Source organism: Nicotiana tabacum, chromosome 18, assembly GCF_000715075.1.
Source record: "Nicotiana tabacum cultivar K326 chromosome 18, ASM71507v2, whole genome shotgun sequence".
In the NCBI taxonomy this organism is placed as follows: Eukaryota; Viridiplantae; Streptophyta; class Magnoliopsida; order Solanales; family Solanaceae; genus Nicotiana; species Nicotiana tabacum.
Genome location: NC_134097.1, coordinates 2,764,925 through 2,785,858, shown reverse-complemented (window position 1 = coordinate 2,785,858; position 20,934 = coordinate 2,764,925). Strand labels below are relative to the sequence as shown.

General features: G+C 39.1%; 1 protein-coding gene across 1 annotated transcript; it reads right to left on the bottom strand.

Moving 5' to 3' along the window:
- Positions 1-12,412: 12,412 nt before the first annotated feature.
- On the bottom strand, positions 12,413-13,006 carry LOC107782203 (putative EG45-like domain containing protein 1). The gene is made up of 3 exons (XM_016603055.2): positions 12,895-13,006; positions 12,530-12,794; positions 12,413-12,422 (listed from the first exon to the last, which is right to left on the bottom strand). The coding sequence occupies exons 1-3, from the start codon at positions 13,004-13,006 to the stop codon at positions 12,413-12,415; spliced, it is 387 nt and encodes a 128-aa protein (XP_016458541.2).
- Between the last annotated feature and the right edge of the window lie 7,928 nt (positions 13,007-20,934).

Sequence of the window (20,934 nt, the reverse complement as noted above, 5' to 3'; positions counted from 1 at the left end):
TAATGAGGTTCCAGACCAGGGAAGAGCTACTCCCCCAGTTGCTAGAGGCTGAGGCTGAGGCCGAGGGAGGGCTCCATCCCGTGGTAGAGGGGGAGGACGTCTCATGACTATTCCAGTTATGCCGCCAGTGGGTCCAGTAGAGAATCCCATTGTTGATGAAACAGGGTGAGGTGCCCGTGGCAGAGCTAGCACCGGTGGATTTCACATCTGCACCAGGATTCTAGGATGTCATGGGTCGTATGCTACGGTTCATGGACATTATGACTCAAGCCGGTTTATTTACGGCAGACCCAGCCACATCTCAGGCCGACGGGGGAGCACAGACCCCTACCGCACAGGCTCATGGACAAGCAGCTATTATATATCAGACACAGGGTGCCCTACCCATAGGCGAAGCCCAGCCAGTGGAAACAGCTACACTTGAGCCCAGGCCAGCTACAGCCGCTGATCCGTAAAAACTATTGGACAGATGGACTAGACTTCATCCTCTTGTCTTTGGGGGTGAGCGACATAAGGATCCACAAGATTTCATTGATCGGTGCAAGGATAGACTATACAAAAAGAGGATATTGGAGTCTCATGGGGTAGACTTTGCTACTTTTCAGTTAGAGGGCAGAGCCCGTGGATGGTGGCAGTCTTATGTTCTTGGCAGACCGGCAGATTCTCCACCCATGACTTGGGACAGGTTCACCTGTATTTTCCTGGACAGGTATATTCCACCCTCTCAGAGGGAAAAGTTGAGGTTTCAATTTGAGCAGCTCCAGCAGGGTCAGATGTCAGTGACCGATTATGAGGCGAGGTTTTCTGAGTTATCTCACCATGCCCTTATGATACTCACTATTGAGCCGGAGAGTGTGCGGAGGTTTGTTGCGAGTTTATATACTGGCGTTCAGGACACTATGGCTCGAGAGGTTGAGATGGGTACTTCTTATGAGCTAGTCGTGGAGATAGCCCGGAGGATTGAGGGTGTGTGTCAGCGGATCCGAGAGCAGGTTACGAGAGATAAGAGGTTTAGGTATTGTGGAGAGTTCAGAGGTGCTCCGTATGGGGGGAAGAGGTCAGTTCGTGAGAGCGTAGTCCAGCAAGCCCCCATATCCAGCACCACCGCCTCCTTGGGGTCGTCCAGTACGACTTTATTTCAGTGCTATACCAGAGAATTCTTACCGCCCACCAGCTATCAAGGGTTCTTCCAGTGGGTAGTCAGGTCACCAGGGCCAGACTTCTAGTCAGCATCTTATCGCACCGAAAAGTTGTTACGAGTGCAGGGATCTCAGTCACATAAGGAGATTCTGCCCCAGACTTCAGGGTAGACAAGTGCAGCAGGGTCAGCAGCCTATGATTACCGCACCAGTTTCTCCACCAATGGTCCGACCACCAAGAGGTGGAGGACAGGTGCTTGAGGGTCGTCCTAGAGGTGGAGGTCAGCGAGGCGGAGGCCAGCTAATTGGCACTCCAGCTCGGTTTTATGCTTTTCCAGCCAGACCAGATACAGAGGCCTTAGATGCCGTGAATACAGGTAGTATTTCTATTTGCGGAAAAGATGCCTCCGTATTATTTGATCCAGGATCTACATATTCCTATGTGTCATTTTTATTTTCTCATTTCTTAGGTATTTCTCATGAGTCCATGAGTACTCCTGTTTATGTGTCCACTCCTGTAGGCGATTTTGTTGTCGTGAATTGGATCTATCAGTCCTGTATTATTACATTCTGTGGTTATGAAACTAGATCAGATCTCCTATTGCTTGAGATGACTGATTTTGAAATTATCCTGGGTATGGACTGACTATCTCCATATCATGCTATTCTAGATTGTCATGCCAAGACTATTACCTTGGCTATTCCAGTATTGCCTAGGCTGGAGTGGAAGGGTTCGTCTGTTAGTTCATTTAATCAGGTTATTTCTTTTATGAAGGCTCAACACATAGTTGAGAAGGTTTGTTTATCTTATCTAGCCTATGTTCGGGATACTACTGCATAGACTCCGGCTATTGATTCAGTGCCTATAGTTCAGGAGTTCTCTGATGTATTTCCTTCAGTCCTCCAGGTATGCCACCTGATCGTGATATTGATTTCTGTATTGATTTGGCTCCAAATACCCAGCCTATATCTATCCCACCATATTGCATGGCTCTGAAAGAATTAAAAGAACAGCTTGAGGAGTTACTAGCCAAAGGGTTCGTCAGACCGAGTGTATCGCCTTGGGGTGCACCAGGGTTATTTGTGAAAAAGAAGGATGGAATGATGCGAATGTGTATTGATTATCGACAACTGAACAAAGTCACTATTAAGAACTAGTACCTGTTGCCGCGTATTGATGATCTATTTGACCAGTTGCAGGGTGCTAGGGTGTTCTCTAAGATTGACTTGAGGTCGGGGTATTATCAGTTGAAGATTCGGGATTCGGATGTTCAGGAGACTACTTTCCGGACTAGATATGGTCATTATGAGTTTTTGGTGATGTCTTTCCGTTTAACTAACGCCCCTGTAGCGTTTATAGATTTGGTGAACAGGGTATTCAGGCCATATATTGATTCGTTTGTCATTATCTTCGTTGATGATATTTTGATTTACTCGCGCAATAAAGAAAAGCACGAGTAGCATATGAGAGCGGTGCTTTAGACGTTGCGGGAACAAAAGCTATATGCTAAGTTCTCCAAATGTGTGTTCTGGCTAGAGTCTGTAGCATTTTTGGGGCATATTGTATCGGGCGAGGTTATTAAGGTTGATCCCAAAATGATTAAGGCAGTTCAGAATTGGCATCATCCCACATTGGCAACTGAGATCAGGAGTTTCCTAGGTTTAGCAGGTTATTATCGTCGGTTCGTGGAAGGTTTTTTATCTATTGCAGCACCTTTTACCAAATTAACCCAGAAGGGTGCTCAATTCCGATGGTCTGATGATTGTGAGGTGAGCTTTCAGAAGCTCAAGAAAACATTGACTACAACACCAGTATTATTGTTTCCTTCTGGTTCGGGGATGTATATAGTGTATTGTGATGCTTCACACGTTGGCTTGGGTTGTGTATTAATGCAGGAAGGGCGAGTTATTGCATATGCTTCACGTCAGCTGAATCCCCATGAGAAGAATTATCCGGTACATGATTTGGAGTTAGCTGCGATTGTTCACGCTCTTAAGATTTGGAGGCATTATCTATATAGGGGTGTCTTATGAAGTTTACACTGATCATCGTAGTTTGCAGCATTTGTTCAAGCTGAGGGATCTAAATTTGAGACAACGTAGATGGCTTGAGTTACTAAAAGATTATCATATTACTATCCTGTAATATCCGGGCAAAGCAAATATGGTTGCAGACGCCTTGAGTAGCAAGGCAGAGAGTATGGGTAGTTTGGCTTTCATTGCAGCAGAGGAGAGGCTATTAGCTTTGGATATTCAATCCTTGGCTAACCGACTTGTGATATTGGACATTTCAGAGCCCAGCCGAGTTCTTGCAAGTGTTGTAGCTCAGTATTCACTATTTGAGCAGATCAAGGCTCGTCAGTATGATGATCCACACTTAATGGTTCTTTGGAAAACGGTACTACAGGATGGTACCATGGAAGTTACAATTGGCGCGGATGGTGTTCTGCAACTCCAGGATTGTCTATGTGTTCCTAATGTGGATGAACTGAGGAAAAAGATCCTGGAGGAGGCACACAGTTCTCGGTATTCTATTCATCCAGGTGCTACGAAGATGTATCATGACTTGAGACAGCATTATTGGTGGCGACGAATGAAAAAGGATATAGGTGAGTATGTAGCTAGGTGTCTAAATTGTCAGCAAGTTAAATATGAGCACCAGAGGCCAAGTGGCCTACTTCAGCAGATGACTATACCAGAGTGGAAATGGGAACACATCACTATGGACTTTGTAGTTGGGTTGCGTCGTACCTTGCGGAAGTTTGATGCAATTTGGGTCATTGTCCACATGTTGACCAAGTCGGCACACTTCATTCCGGTTGTGACTATGTATACTTCATAGAGGTTGGCCCAGATTTATATTCAGGAGATAGTTTGGTTGCACGGTGTGCCAATTTCTATCATATCAGATAGAGTCCCTCAGTTTACTTCACATTTCGGGAGAGAAGTACAAAGTGAATTGGGTAACCGTGTAGAGCTCAGCACTGCCTATCATCCGCAGACCGACGGGCAGTTAGAGCGGACAATTTAGATTTTGGAGGATATGCTCAGGGCATATGTGATTGACTTTGGAGGCCAGTGGGATCGTTTTTTGCTTTTGGCCGAGTTTTCTTTTAATAACAGTTACCAATCCTGCATCGAAATGGCTCCATTTGAGGCTTTATATGGTCTTCGATGTCGTTCGCCCATCGGATGGTTTGAGCCCGGTGAGGCTAAATTATATGGTACTGGTTTGGTGAAAGATGCCTTGGAAAAGATAAAGTTGATTCAGGAGCGACGTCGTACAGCACAGTCCAGACATAAGCGTTATGTGGATCAGAAAGCGCGTGATTTATCATTTATGGTGGGTGAAAATGTTCTTTTAAAAGTTTCGCCGATGAAGGGAATCATGAGATTTGGGAAAAGGGAAAAATTGAACCCAAGGTTTATAGGCCCATTTGAGGTGTTGAGACGAGTTGGGGAGGTTGCTTATAAGCTTGCCTTGCCTCCCAATCTATCAGGAGTTCATCCAGTTTTTCATGTAGCAATGCTTCGGAATTATCATGCCGACCTATCACATGTGTTAGACTTTAGCACAGTTCAACTAGATAATAGTTTGGGCTATGAAGGAGGACCAGTTGCCATTGTTGATAAACAAGTTTGCCAGTTGAGGTCCAATAGGATTTCTGCAGTAAAAATCTAGTGGAGGCGCCAACCAGTCAAGGAAGCGACTTGGGAGGACGAGGAAAACATGTGGAGCAGATATCCACACTTATTCGGCACTCCAGGTACAATTCTAAACCCGTTCGAGGACGAACGTTTGTTTAAGAGTGGAGAATGTAATGACCCAACCAGTTATTTTAACTTTTAGATCCCCGTTCCCCTAAATAAAACTCATTGTATGTGCTTTTATTAATTTATGACTTGCGGGGATGGTTGGTTCGGGATTTGGAAGTGTTCGGGTGGAAATCGGAACACATGATTCATTAAGTTGGTCGTAAAATGCTAAGTATGACTTCAGTCAACATTTTGAGTAAAAGACCTCGAAATCATGATTTGAATGCTCCAATAGCTCCGTATGGTGATTTTTTATTTAGGAGAGTGTTCGAAATTTTATTTAGAAGTCCGTAGTTAAATTAGGATTGAAATAGCTAAAATAAGAATTTAAGCTCGGAAGTTTGACTGGGGAGTTGACTTTTTGATATCGGGGTCGGAATCCAGTTCTGAAAATTTTCATAGCTCCGTTATGTCATTTAAGACTTGCACGCAAATTTTGGTGTCATTCCGAGTAGTCTAAGTATGGTTCGGCGCATTCGGAGAATTTGGAAAACTTGAAGTTTTGGGGTGTGATTCTTGGATTTGTTGTTGTTTTACGCGTTTCGAGAGTTCTAGTAGGTCCATATTATGATTACAGACTTGTTAATGCCTTTGGACGGGTTCCTGAGAGGCTCGGGTGTGTTTCGGACCGCCCGGAGCTAAATCTGAGAAACCAGATTTTCCAGTTCTGGTTTCCTTCTTCGCATTCTTGAGAGAGGTCTCGCGTTCGCGAAGGGAAAACTGGAGCAAGCGAGATTTTTCACTTCGTGTTCACGAAGAATGGACTGCGTTCATGAAAGGAATTGGCAGTGTGCATCGTGAACGCGTGAAGGCTTTCGCGTTCGCGTAGAAGGGCGAGGCCAGGCGGGGTATTGGGCAGTAAAGCTTCGCGTTCGGGAAGGAAGCATCGCGTTCGCGAAGGCCAAGTTTGGCAGTGCATCGCGTTCGTGAGAGGAGCCTCACGTTCTCGAAGAGTAAAGTTGGGTAGCACATTTTTGTGCTTCACGAACGCGAGACAAGGGTTGTGTGCGCGAAGAAGGAGCCTACTGTTATGGACAGAATGTCTTAAAAATGGGATTCCACCATTTTTAACCTCATTTCTTCTATCCTTGAGCGATTTTGGAGCTTTTTGAGAGGGGATTTCAACTAGCAACTTGACGGTAAGTTAATTCTACACACTTTGAGTTAAATACATAGATTATGGATAGATTATAACTTGTAAATTTTGGATATCAATGGTTAGAAGAAAAACCCATATTTGTATAAAAATGAGATTTTAACCACAAAAATGGTTATGGAATTGGATAGAAATTATATATTTGAGTTCTTGAAATTATGAGTAACGTTTTCATCCGAGAATTTTCGGAATCCGGGCATATGGGCTCGGGGTAAATTTTTGAAATTTTACCATTTTGGGTTGGGTAATTTATTTAATAGCCTAAATTCGAATTATTGAATATGTATTAATTATTTTATATAACTTTTGGATAGTTTCTGATTTTTCAGCACCGAATTGAGGTTGTTACGCGATATTTTGATCGGAAAGTGGATTTCGAGACAAGGTAAGCCTCTTGTGTAATCTTGTGAGGGGGAAATTACCCCATAGGTGATTAAATTAATAATTATTGCTAATTGTGGGGGCTACGTACGCACGAGGTAACGAGAGTCCGTACGTAGCTACTATTTATGCTAAAGTCTGGGTAGTTTAGGACTCAAACCATGAATTGCGTGTATAAATTGTATTCTTTACTTAATATATATATATATATATATATATATATATATATATATATATATATATATATATATATATATATATATATATATATATATATATATATATATATATATATATATATATATATATATATATATATATAACCTATGGGGTAATTTCATATTCTTAAATTTAGGGAAAATTATTAAAATATGAAAATCTCATATTCTTAAATTTTCTGTTTAATTAATTAATTGTTAAAAAAAATTGTTCATTCTCTCGAATTGATCTTATAATAAATATACTCTCCTTTCGTAGGTACATAAGAAAATGTCCTCCTTTCTTGTGGAGCGGGCCGAACGTCTCGGCAGGATAGATGCATCTATGGATCGCGTCGTACGCTCTTCGGCAGTGTACACGACACTCTAGATCGGGCCGTATGACCTCAACCGTATGACCTCAACCGAAATCGGTGCTATAGTTGGACCTATCGGCGTGCACCCGCGTTATCCGGAGGCTTAGTGGTGAGCTGTTTTATTAGCCGTTCTGCAGCAACTAGTGCCTCTTCCTGAATTTTTATTCTGTCTATTTCATTGCAGACAGTATTTATAATTTTTGTATAATCTACTAGATGCTTATACACTTGTGACACCAGGTCTTGGCACACACACTGATAGAATTTGGATTTGTATTATTTTCTTGGATTTTCATTATCAGTATCTTTTCTATTTTCATTAATATTGCTAGAAAAAAGAGTAGAATTACTTGGAAAATTTTTAAAGAATGATTAATATACGTTTAATTTATTAGTTGGCTTGCCAAGCTGTAATATTGGGCGCCATCAAGACCTATAAGTGAGATTGAGTCGTGACACCTTATGTCATAAAAGCATGGCTATATGAGAAAATATAATCGTGGCCTGTGTACCGTATCGGCCACACTTTTAAAGCGTGGCTTCTAAGGCAACACCTATAAAGTGTGGCCAATAGTCAAAGGTTACGGTACTTTTGGCCACCCCCAAAAGCATTGCCTAAAGCCGTAAATTGATTTATTTACTTCAATTGTTCAATCAACATACTGATTAAATGTTTTCATTTATTTTTCAAATAACGTAGCTAGAGAAGTTTTTACTAAACTAACATGAACTTGTTCTTTTAGCAGATAAAAAATTTGAAGTATGAAGACGTCATTGAAGAAAGTGCAAAGCAAGTTGATGCATAATAGATTTTATAGTTTTTTTAGCGGTTATCTAGGGATGTTATCATTTGTACATATGTTACTATTTTATTTTCTCTCTTTTAGGAGTTGATAGTGAGAAAGTCTTTCAGTTTAGATGGGTATTGTATTGGTTTTTTTAGTTCTTTCTAATTAATATATTCATTTTATTTGAATACATATTGATTACTTATTATGTTTTCTTATGCGTGTGTGAAAGTATATGGAATAATGAATATTATTGTGCAAACACCGGAAAAATTATGATATTATCTAATTGTATTTATTAAACTTTCATATTAGCAACGACTGAATTATTAAATAGGTATTAGCAAAAACAAATTTGGTTATTAAAAATACTATTGTTAAAAGTAACATAAAATTAACGAAGGGGAATTTTGGTCGGTAAAAGTAATTATAGTAATCAAATTTGTGGTTGCTTTTAAAGAGCTTTAATGACCGGATGACAAATCAACGAGGGAAAAATTCGGTCACAAAAAGTAGGTATAACGACCATAAATTATGTCGTCGCTAAAGAATCTTTAATGACCGACCTCCAATATGGTCATTAACTTTTAACGACGACGCTTTTAGTGACCGCTGACGACCAGTTTTTGCCCAGTCGTTAATGACCTATATCGACCGTATTTGGGTTTTTAACGACTGGATTTTCCCTCGCTAAAGATCACTTTTCTTGTAGTGTTATATACGATTGGTTTGGAGGCGGATTCTATAGGAAAGGCCCAGGTAGAGCTCTTAGTTGATTGCGGAGTGAGGTAAGGCCAAGGGAATTAGGAACCCTTGAACTATGTGCTAAGTGAAATTCATGTGTTGCGACATAGATGCAAGGTGACAAGTGTATATATACCGCCAAAATATTTGTTTCCCTGTTTTTCTGTATTTCATTAATTATTTCATGACATGCCTTAACTGTTACATGCTCTAAACGCTTCCCATGACTTTATTTGCTACTTGTCACTTATTATTCTTGTGTTAAAAATATTAGATTCTCCCATGCTTCTATGATTTACTGCTACTTGCCTTAAATGATTTACTTGTACCCTTTTTGTCATTTATTTGAATTGACTTGCTCTTTAGTATTCATTATAATGGATTCTTAATTTGAGACGAGATTTCCTTTCTGGTTATGCTTCATATCCATTAATCATAGATGACTCTTGTGATTCAAGTTGTTAAATTAATTGCACTTATTAATTTATTCATATTGTACGGTGGGATCGGGTTATGCGCCGCAGCAGTAGATACAAGGATAGATTGATATGGCGAAATAAGGATGAATTTATATTGATATGGTGGGATCGGGTTGCGCACCGCAATATGTGAAATAAGGATAGATTAATATGGCAAAATAAGGGTGAATTTATATTGATATGGTGGGATCGGGTTGCGCGCCGCAACAGATGAAATAAGGATGGATTGATCTGGTGAAATAAGGGTGAATTATGATATTGATTCTCATTATATGGTTGGATCGGGTTGCACGTCCCAACATATATTTATTTATTATTGTTGATATTATTATGGTAGAATATGGGAGAATTGTGTCGTAAGGTGGGATCGGGTTGCGCGCCGCAACAGTCTATGTGTTTCTTTTCCTTATTTTGTTATATTGGCTTCGGTACTTTCATACGAGACTCTTAGGATTGGTATTTCTGGCATTTACTGGTTTTCCTTCGGAGGTTGAGTTACTTTCACGTGTTAGCTGTTTTAATTCGTTTTCGTATTATTCTTTCCTTTCTTTATTTTATACTGCGTACAGGTTATTATAAGTGACTGCCTTAGCCTCGTCACTAATTTGTCGAGGTTAGGCTCGGCACTCATAGGGTACATGGGTTCGGTTGTACTCATACTACATTCTACACTTCTTGTGCCAACTTTGGTACTGGTCCCATCTGTACGTGAGGTGCACCTACTCGGATTATCTCATTTGGAGACTTAAGGTAGATCTTCTGACATTCGCAGACCTTGAAGTTCCCTTCCTCTTTTCTTATTTACTGTTCATTTTATTCGACACAGTTGCATTTATTTCAAACTCTATTTGTAGAACTTCTAGTATATCGTGCACTTGTGTCTTCAGATCCGAGGTTGTACTTAGATATTTTGGTTATTATACCATTTCGCACATTATTCCAGTTTTATTGGTTTTCAGTATTTGAATTATTTAAAATGGTATAAGATTTACTCTCACGTTGGCTTGCCTAACGACTGAAATATTTGGCGTCATTACGGTCCCGAAGGTGTCAATTCCAGATCGTGACAAAAATATTACTCCTTCATGAGAAATATAAAATTATTTTTAAAGAGTAAAATAATAAGTATATAATAATTTAGTGAGACATATAGAACTAAGGCATGAAGATTTATCAAGTAAAGATATAAGTTTTGGTTATCTATTTTAAGAAGAAATATTTAAATAATATTCACCTTCACGATATTCTCAATTAAATATGCAATGATATGGTTTGTTATGTGAGTTATTCACATTTTTCATATTCCCGTAGATAAAAAGAACTCTAATAATTATTTATTGAAGAATTTTGAGAGCCAACAATGTTAATTAGTGAATTCAACACATGATTTGCATAGGAACTGTGAGGCAAGTCCCGAACGTTGAGCGTTAGGCGTGTTTAGGGCACAAGTTAGGCACTTGGGGACGTAAATCGCACAGAACTAAGCCCCACATATGAGCCTCAAGGCGTTTTGTTAGTGCCGCATATGAGCTTCAAGGCGAGCCCCGATGCAAGTCCCAAAAAAAACCCTTTTAAAACACTGCCTCTAATAAGGGGCCTCCCAGCGCAAATCACAATTTAATTAGATCCAATGCAAATACTAGCTCCCTATTGAACCTCCAAGTCTCTGCGCTTTCCGGCCCACGTTTCAACACAACTCACACACACCCACACAACATTTAGTGTCTTTTTTAAAAATATTAAAACAAAATAGGTTTTTATCTTTGATGTGCATAAATTATAATTTGAGTTTGGCATCCCAAACTTTACACATGAACATTGAGAGCCAGCAAATAGTATGTTTTTTTCTAAACAAACCAAATCACCAAAAAAGAGACAGTAGAGTCCAGTTTAAGATGGTTCATAAATAATGTTGGAAGGTTTGGTTTGTTTGTTCCTATAGGGTGGTAGGTTCCACCTATCTATATTTACAAGACCCTTAACTTGTCTTGGGAGTTCAGAAAAGGAGTTGCAGACATGGATTCTATCTAAATTATGGCTCATAGCAGCCAATTTATCAGCAGGTTTGTTGACCTCTTTATAGATTTTTATCACTACATGTGGTTCCTTTTACCTAGTTTTCTTTTCTATCTTGTTCTCATTACTATTTGTTCTTATTGTTCTATTTTCATTTTTCTTCGTGCCAAGGGTCTACTGGAAACAACCTCTCTACATTCACTGTAGGGGTAAGATTTGCATACTATCATAACCTCGCCAGACCTTACTTGTGGGACTATACTAGGTTTGTTGTTGTTGTTTGTTGACCTCTTTGTAGCAGTGATTGTTGTTGAGTTCATGCTTTTCAACTAGGTTTTGAATCTCCCTAATATAATTGTTTGTCCTCTAAAAGGGTTTCTAATTTCCAAGTATGCATTTAGTAAGGAGCATAGAATCCGTTTCTCCCTAAATCACCTCTAAAAATGGTTCTTGACAAATTTAGCAAGAGTTGCTTTGCAGTGCATCTAGGGGTAGATCCAGCACAATGATTATGAGTTTCCGCGTGTGCAAGTAGCTTTTATCTAGATCCTGAATTTGTATTAAAAATTTCGTTACTGAATAAAGTAGTGCATAGCAATTTAGAGCCACAGAAGACTTTAGCTGATTGATACTGTGGTTGTCCCTAGTCTACGGCAGTATTGGAGATTTCATTCTATACTCATCTCACTTGCAAAAAATGTTTGGTTTTAGCTTAAGTCGGGGTCTTCTAAGTTGCTAGTTGCTAGCTTGCTTCAATTTTGGATTACTTGACGAATCATAGCGAGAGGATTACTAGGTAGAAAATCGAATGCAATCGAAATTTAGTCATGACTAGCCTCTAATGCAACCGAAGTTTAGTTGCATTAGAGTTTTTATCCTTGATGAAATGGTAGAGTTGTTGTAGTAAAGAGGCTTGTCGTATAGCTGTAGATAGAGTTTATGAGTTTGGTGTGGTCAGTACTATTTTATTTCTGTTTTGTAAAGTTCAATTGGTATATAAAACTTTACTTACCAACATAAAATATGTAATATCATGAATATACGTTACTTAAAAATTACTCTTCTGGATTATCTTCTGTATCTGATTATCAAGATCTTATGATATGAAATATATGGTAAATAGCTTGCGCTTGATAAAACTTACTCAAATTATTTTCTGTCATAGTACAAAGAAAAAAGGAAACGATGAACTTTTATTCCAAGTGATCAAGTACATACATCAATTTGTGGATTATTAATTAAATTTATTTCACTATGGAGTATACTTCGACATGCTAGCAGTATAGGTTGGAATTCCACGCGCCATCTTTGATGCCCTCTCATGACACCCTGACAATCATAGAACAATATACTCAGCGGCAAATATGACATATAACCAAATAATTTTTATTTTTTTAGTAAATTATACTACTAGGCAGGATATATATATTACTTACTTGACGTAGTCGATCTTAATAATATTTTCGACCGTGACAGGAGTAGCAATGATTGAAAAGGCTTCTTTAGAGAGATCCATGGTTACACCACATCCAGGGCAATCACTTACAATTTTTACTACAACACTCTTGCCAGTGCAAGGCTGTGGCACTGGACCAGTGCATGTGACCCTTAATAAGGTTCCACAAGAAAAATCATTCATCAAGAGACTATCACTCGCTGCTAAGAGGGTACCTTGGGATGTGTTTCCATAACATGCCGTAGCTGTAACAACAATAATAATTGTGCATCAGTATCAAATAAGTTCGAACATATGGTCTAAAAATTTTTTAAGAGAGTAACAAAAAGAATTGAAGAAACTTACGAGCATGTGATAAGTTGTAATAAAATGAGGCAGTCCCTGGTATAGCTAAAGCTATTGAGAACAAAGTTGACACAACACCAATAATGAGACAAATAGTTTTAGGAATTGCCATGTCTTTTCCAAAGCCTTTTTTTATTTCACTGATACATCTACCCAACCAGTAATCACCACCTTTTTATAATCTTTTCTAAGTGACCATGGGCTAAAATATGGTAACCAGTTAAGAGAATTAAGGCAATCTTTTTTTTTAGTCAAAAGATCCACCTTGCTGGAGGGTTTTAGGAATATCAATTATTGTGCATTTCCTATCTTACTATATCCATATGCATTGTAATATTTTCATGTGGTATGCAGATGAGTTCGTGATGGATTGATAAGTATCCTTTTATCCTTAAATTAAAGGTTTTGGGTTCGATCTTGAGTATGGAGTCTCTTAGGTTAGGAAACGCTTTATCCAATTAGTGTTTTAAAAGACGAGGGCATAACACATGGTGTTTTACTTAATACGGGGCGAGGCGAAATCTCGAGACATTGGGCGTAAGTGTAACGACCCGATTGGTCGTTTTGAGCAATTGCGTTCGGTTCGGCAGTTTGAGGTCACGAATAGCTTCATACAATGTATTATGACTTGCGTGCATCGTCGGTTCGGGTTTTTGAGAAGTTCGGAAAGGATTCTTAGAAGTGACTTTCATTTGAGAAGCTTGAAGTTGAAAGAATTGACAAAGATTTGACTTTTGAGTATTTGACCTCGAATTGGAGTTTCGATGGTTCCGATAGGCTCGGGTTGTGATTTTGGACTTAAGCGTATGTCCGGATTTAGATTTGGAGGTCCGTTGGGTAATTTGAAGCATTTCAGCAAAAATTGGAAAGTTGAAGTTTTGAAAGATTGAGAGGTTTGACCAAGAATTGACTTTGGTAATATCGGGGTCCAAATGCGATTTCGAGAGTTGGAACAGCTCCATTATGTCATTTGGGACTTGCCTGCAAAATTTGGTATCATTTGGATATGATTTGATATGGTTCGGACGCTTGCGATTCTAGAAGTTCTTGAAGTTCATGGTGATTTTCATGTGTTTTGGCATCCGATTCGCGGATCTAGAGGTTATTTTGGTATTTTGATCGTGTGAGCAAGTTCGTGTTATGTTTTCAGACTTGTGTGGGTATTTGGTTTGGAGCCCCGAGGGCTCGAATGAGTTTCATACGTGTTTCGTATTTCTTTGGAAGAAGGTTCAGAATTTACTGGCGTCTGATCTCACATTTGCGAGTTGAGGGTCGCACATGCGATCACCGCTTTTGTGCACTTGGGATCGCATTTGCAAAGAGGCGGGGGACTGGCAGGCTTCGCATTTGCGGAGCCAGCCTCAAAAATGCGATGATTAACTGGGCAGTGGAAGTTTGCTTTTGCGAATGTTTGGGCCGCTTTTGCAAAGGCACCATTTTTGCATTTGCGATCCGTTCCATCGCATTTGCGATAGAGGCAGGGCTATTCAATTTTCGCTTTTGCGAAGTAATGGCCGCTTTTGCGGGGCTCGCATTTGCGAACCCCATGTCGCAAATGCGACATCTGCAGCCTGCTAATAGCTGGGCACTCCGAATCTTAGCTTCATTTTATCATATTTTAAACCCTAAGTCCGAGAGTGGGCGATTTTGAGAGAAGCTTTTCATATCAAATCATTGGTTAAGTACCTCTAATCAATTTTTAATTATATCTTAGATTTAACATCAAATGCATGAGAATCTAAAGGAAAATTTTGGGAAAATTATAAAATCTTTCAAAAATGTAAAATGTTGATTTGAAGGACAAAATGGTATCAGAACTTGATAATTTTTATATGGTTGAACTCGTATCGTAATGAGTATTCGGGTTTTGTAAATTTTATCGGGTTCCGAGATGCGGGCCCGGGGAGTTGACTTTTGTTGACTTTTTACAAATTGCGTAAGGATCATAGCTTTGTTTGATGTATTTAAGTCGTCTTTGATTAGATTGAGCCGAGAAATGGTAAATTGGTAAAGGAAAAGCTAAATTGAGTATTGAGTTGGCCGAATTGAGGTAAGTGTCTTGTCTAACTTTGTGTGGGGGAAACCATCCCTTAGGAATTGAGTTAATTGTGTTATCTTGTTATGTGAAAACCGTGTACGCAAGGTGACGAGTGGGTACACAGCCTATATGTGGTATTGACCACTTTAGATTGTCTAATCTATTTCCATGCTTTTGATTGATTTGTCATAATATGTGGTATCTCGTTGTTAGACTACTCTTAGATGCTCTATATGATGTGGTTAGCATTTATTTACCTCTTACTCGTTATTTGGCCCTTATATGCCTTGGTTGAAGTCATTGCCTTCCTTATTGTCTTGTTACCTCTTAATTGTTGTATTCTTCTATGACTATGTACACAACTTCTACATATCCAAAGTGTTGTGATTGCCTGTTTAGTTATCACGTGCCTTAGATGTCCTGTTATTTTGTATAGGTTATTGTATTCCTTTGATTTTTACGTGGTTCCCTTGTTTCCGTGTAATCATACTCTTGGTCGTAAATATTCTTGTAAATTGAGTTATTGAATTGTTATTGTTGATTTAAATTATTGTACGGGGGATCGGGTTGCACGCCGCAACAGGTGAAATAAGGGAGGTGGTGGAATAAGGGAGGATATTTATATTGTGATATTGTTATTGTACTGTGGGATCGGGTTGCACGCCGCAACAGGTGAAATAAGGGTAGATTGTTATCGGGTTGTACGCCGCAACAGGTGAAATAAGGGAGGTGGTGGAATAAGGGAGGATATTTATATTGTGATATTGTTATTGTACAGTAGGATCGGGTTGCACGCCGCAACATGTGAAATAAGGGTGGATTGTTATGGTGAAATAAGGGTGAATTATGATATTTATATTATATGGTGGGATCGAATTGCGCGCCGCAACATATTATATTTATTGCTATGATATTGATATTGTACGGTCTGATCGGGTTGCACGCCGCAACAGGTAAAATAAGGGTAGATTGTTATGGTGGAATAAGAGTGACTTATGAGGTTAATATTATATGGTGGGATCGGATTGCGCGCCGCAACATATCTTGTATTTTTGTATCCCCTGTTTTACTGCATTGGCTTTAGTTCCTTCGTACGAGACTTTAATAATCTTTACTTCTGGTTTTCACTGTGTTCTGAGGATCGATTTATGGTCATTGACTTATTGTCTTGCCGTCATTTCCTGAGCTCTTTTCCTAATACTATTATTCTAGCGAATTGATTTTTAAAGTGAATTTACTATGTTGAGTCATTACCTCCTGCCCTGCTTAGTTGTTAGGAATATAGTGATTTAAAGTGAAAGAATTAATATCATGCTACTTTGTGTGACCTATAAGTTAGAACTCGCCGTATATTTCAGTATTTACTATTTTTAATAGTTGTTATATTTTACCTCAATTGATTTCTCAACTTAATCTCCTTAATGTGTTTGAGGTTGTTATTCTACTTTTTTTAAAAAAAGAATTGTTATTGTGTTTTATTTTAATAAATTCTATATTAAATGCAATAGCTTATTCGATGTTGTATTTTATTTGAAAACATTATTTTCCTTCACTCAAATGATTTCTAAATATAAACTTATCTTTCTCATTGATTTCCTATTTGGCCTAGAAACTGTAAATTTACGTTATGTTATATAAACGGAATCTCTTGAATATCTTAATTATCATTTTATACGGATATTATGTACTGAATAACACGTGAATTTTTCCATGCAAAGTGAGATGGAAAGAAGTGGGCACAAGGTGCCAGGCGTATTAAAGGTTTGGAAGTTGTGATTTATGGTATAAGATTACGATAATTAGGATTCTCGGAATGGTGTATTAGAAACGATTTGATTGGTCGAGTTGACATCGTTTTCCCTACTTGAGCATATTTACACTTATCTGTATCCCAACTATGTTGTCGTTTAATTACTTGGTTATTTCTCGTTGCCATTCGTCTTTTCCCCTTATCGTCACTACTGTTTGTAATTTGATTTCTTCCTGCTATTGGCATTACTTCGATATCCCTATCTTATTAGCTTTATGTCATATCCTGCTCAGGTTTATATGTTCGGTAGGTGTCTTGACCTGGCCTCGTCACTACTCTACCGAGGTTAGGCTTGATACTTATTGGGTCCCACTCGTGGTGTACTCATGCTACACATCTGCACATCGTTTTGTGCAGAACCAAGTACTTCAGATCGAGTTGGTTTTGAGACTTATGCTTGGTGTGGTTGGAGACTTTAAGGTACACCTGTCCAGGTGTTTGCATGCTCCGAAGTCACCTTTTAATTGTATTTATTTCCATTGTTTCCTTTTGTTCCGAAACAGTGATGTATTTATTATGTATAACTACTCCTAAAAAGGCTTATGACTTGTACTACCGGTTTTGGGATTATAAATTGTACGGAGATTTCTATTTCCAAATTATTCGATGTTAGTAAATATTGTCGTTATTTCTGCTAATGTTAGGCTTACCTAGTTTTAGAGACTAGGTGCCATCACGACCCCTTCGGAGGGATTTCGGGCCGTGACAAGTTGGTATCAGAGCTCTAGGTTCATAGGTGCTACGAGTCATAAACAGGTTTAGTAGAGTCTTGCGGATAGGTACAGAGACATCTGTACTTATCTTCGAGAGGCTACGTTAACTATTAGGAAATTCTACTTCTTTCATTCCCTATTGTGCGACATTGATTCAGCTCAAAGCATATACCACGTTTCTTTACACTCCCTCGTGTATGGTATTGCGCTCTCGGTATCAGCTATGCGCCCATGGTTCGTGATGCTGTAGATGGGCTACGAGGGGGCCAGGGATGCTCAAACATTGTCTCAACGTGTCGTCCAGACTGAAGATGCGGAGGTACCAGAGTACTATTTAAGTGTTCACATGGAGGTGCAGCGGGTCCCGACATCTGGTTGATGAGTACGAGCTTGGGAAGGTTTAATTGGTTGACTAGTCATCGAGATCGTGGTAGGGTCATAAGATGGATGTTGATTGAGGATAGTTGGTGGTATTGGAGACTATGTGGTTTGTATAGGATTTCTACTCAGTGAAAAGTACATGTTATCATTCAAGGCATTGAAGGAAGCGAGTTTGACTGTCACGAGAATGGATGTGCGTTTAGTAGATGACTTGAAGTACCTTGTGATTGGTGTTGTACGAGTTGTGGGGGTTAGTTTTGCGGATCATCAGATGTTATGTTCTATGGCTTCGCGCCAAGTGGGGGAGACCACTAGCGGCATTCAAATTGCAGAGTCAGATTTACATCAGTATTGGCCTAAGATGTATATATAATATATTGGAAGGTTCCCCAAAATTTGTATATGATTAAGATCTGAGATCTTGCATGGGATGATATTGGGGCTTATGGTGTTTCTGTGTCATTAGTGGATCTATATTTCAATATCAAAAGGGGGTCGGAGGAACAACTTCAGATTCACAGAAGGTCTATTCAGCGTGGGCATCTTGGTTGCGGTATTCTATGAGCTTCTGGGCTACGTGGTTCGTGCTAGTATTATCTGCATTTGGGCTTTGATTGGGATCATTGCATATCGACAGGGAGAAGTATTACCCCAGAGGAAAAAACAAGGAGTATTAGAAGAAATAGGTCAGCTCTGTGGTGTTGCGTCAGCATAGCAATGAAAGTAATTGTTCCTTTTGAATAGGAATTCTCTATTGGCATTTGTGGTAGTACTCTTGGGTTGGGCGGTTTGTGTGACCCGGTTGAGTTGGGGAGATGTGGTCCTAATGGCTTAGTTGCGTGCGGGCAGATCTCAAAGAGTTCTCGACAGTTTCGGCAACGGCTTGAGTCGGCGATCTGCTATGGGCATAAGGAATATGTTGTACATTATGGTTTTCTCCTGGATGGATATCAGAGTTAATAGAATATTGGCATTATTGGATATCATGTGTGAAGTGCGTGAATTTTAGGAAAGAACCTTAAGTTTTAGGTTGCGGGTGCGTGGCTGGTGGCATGGTGATTACTGGGTTTTGAGGCCTTTGAGGTTCAGGTTTTGTTATGCGGCCGAAAAATCTATATGGATGCTTCAGTAAGATAATGGGGTGTGAGTGATGTATCAGCCATTCGACTAGCGTAGTTGAGTTCGGGTATTGAAATTTTGATATTCATGAGGTTTTGGGGCTGGATGTCCTCATATGCGGACTATTTCTTGTTTGCGGATTGTGAAGGAATGTTGAGAATGGGATAACTGATGGTATAAATTTTCGATAGGTTGCTATGGACGTTTGGAAGGATATTTAGCTATTTGGGAATGATTAGGATTTGGTTTGGGGGTTATTCGAAAGATCATTGAGAATGTGTACTTTATATCGGATTGGGTTTGGGTACTCTTGTGAAATTGATATCACGGTTATGTTACCGGGCATAATAGATATCATTTATGCCTCTGGCCTAGGTTATGTGCTATTCTCTTATGATGTGATGGGTTGTGAGATTGTATGATTATTCTCCACGCATGTTGTAATTTCGTTCAGGCCTTATGGCGATGTGGGAGAGATGGCCCCCGTAGTGTTGATTTGCTCGTTGCACCTTAGTTGTGCTTGCTTTCTTCCATGTTTTATTAATTCTATTCATTTTTTCACAGTTATACTTGTGCACTCTATTGTGCTTGATATCAATATTTATGTGATCAGTGAACCCGAGCACTTTGGCTTGATGAGTATCTGGGAGCGGGTTGCACGCCACAGAGGATGTTATGTGGGATACCCTTTCATTGTGTTTATTTGGTGTTTTGTTTTCTCTCTAAAGGAAAGGCCCAGGTAGAGCTCTTAGTTGATTGCGGAGTGAGGTAAGTGTTGGGTTTAACCTTGATTTGAGAGAATTAGGAACCCTTGAGCTATGTGCTAAGTGAAATTCATGTGTTGCGACATATATGCAAGGTGACGAGTGTATATATGCCGCCAAAATATTTGTTTCCCTGTTTTTCTGTATTTCATTAATTATTTCATTACATGCCTTAACTATTACATGCTATAAACGCTTCCCATGACTTTATTTGCTACTTGTCACTTATTATTCTTGTGTTTAAAATGTTAGATTCTCCCATGCTTTTATGATTTACTGCTACTTACCTTAAATGATTTACTTGTACCCTTTTTGTCATTTATTTGAATTGTCTTGCTCTTTAGTATTCATTATAATAGATTCTTAATTTGAGACGAGATTTCCTTTCTGGTTATGCTTCATATCCATTAATCATAGATGACTCTTGTGATTCAAGTTGTTAAATTAATTGCACTTATTGATTTATTCATATTGTACAGTGGGATCGGGTTGCGCGCCGCAACAAGTGAAATAAGGATGGATTGATATGGCAAAATAAGGGTAAATTTATATTGATATAGTGGGATCGGGTTACGCACCACAACATGTGAAATAAGGATGGATTGATATAGCGAAATAAGGGTGAATTTATATTGATATGGTGGGATCAGGTTACGCGCTGCAATAGGTGAAATAAGGGTGGATTGATATGGTGAAATATGGGTGAATTATAATATTGATTCTCATTATATGGTTGGATCGGGTTACGCGCCGCAACATATATTTATGTGTTATTATTGATATTATTATGGTAGAATAAGGGAGAATTGTGTCGTACGGTGGGATCGGGTTGCGCGCTGCAACAGTCTATGTGTTTCTATTCCTTGTGTTTTGTTGGGTTCGGTACTTTCATACGAGACTCATAGGATTGGTATTTTAGGCATTTACTAGTTTTCCTTAGGTTGAGTTACTTTCATGTGTTAACTATTTTAATTCGTTTCCGTATTATTCTTTCATGTCTTTATTTTATACTGCGAACAGGTTATTGTAAGTGATTGCCTTAGCCTCGTCACTACTTCATCGAGGTTAGGCTCGGCACTTACAGAATACATGGGGTCGGATGTACTCATACTACACTCTGCACTTCTTGTGCAGATTTTGGTATTGGTCCCAACTGTACGTGAGGTGCACCTTCTTGGATTATTACATTTAGAGACTTGAGGTAGATCTGCTGAC

Bases quoted from the DNA above. Each gene is read 5' to 3' on its own strand.
- LOC107782203 (XM_016603055.2), bottom strand. From the start codon at position 13,006: ATGGCAATTCCTAAAACTATTTGTCTCATTATTGGTGTTGTGTCAACT. The intron at 12,795-12,894 runs GTAAGTTTCTTC...TTGTTGTTACAG, and splicing joins TTACAACTTATCACATGCTC to CTACGGCATGTTATGGAAAC.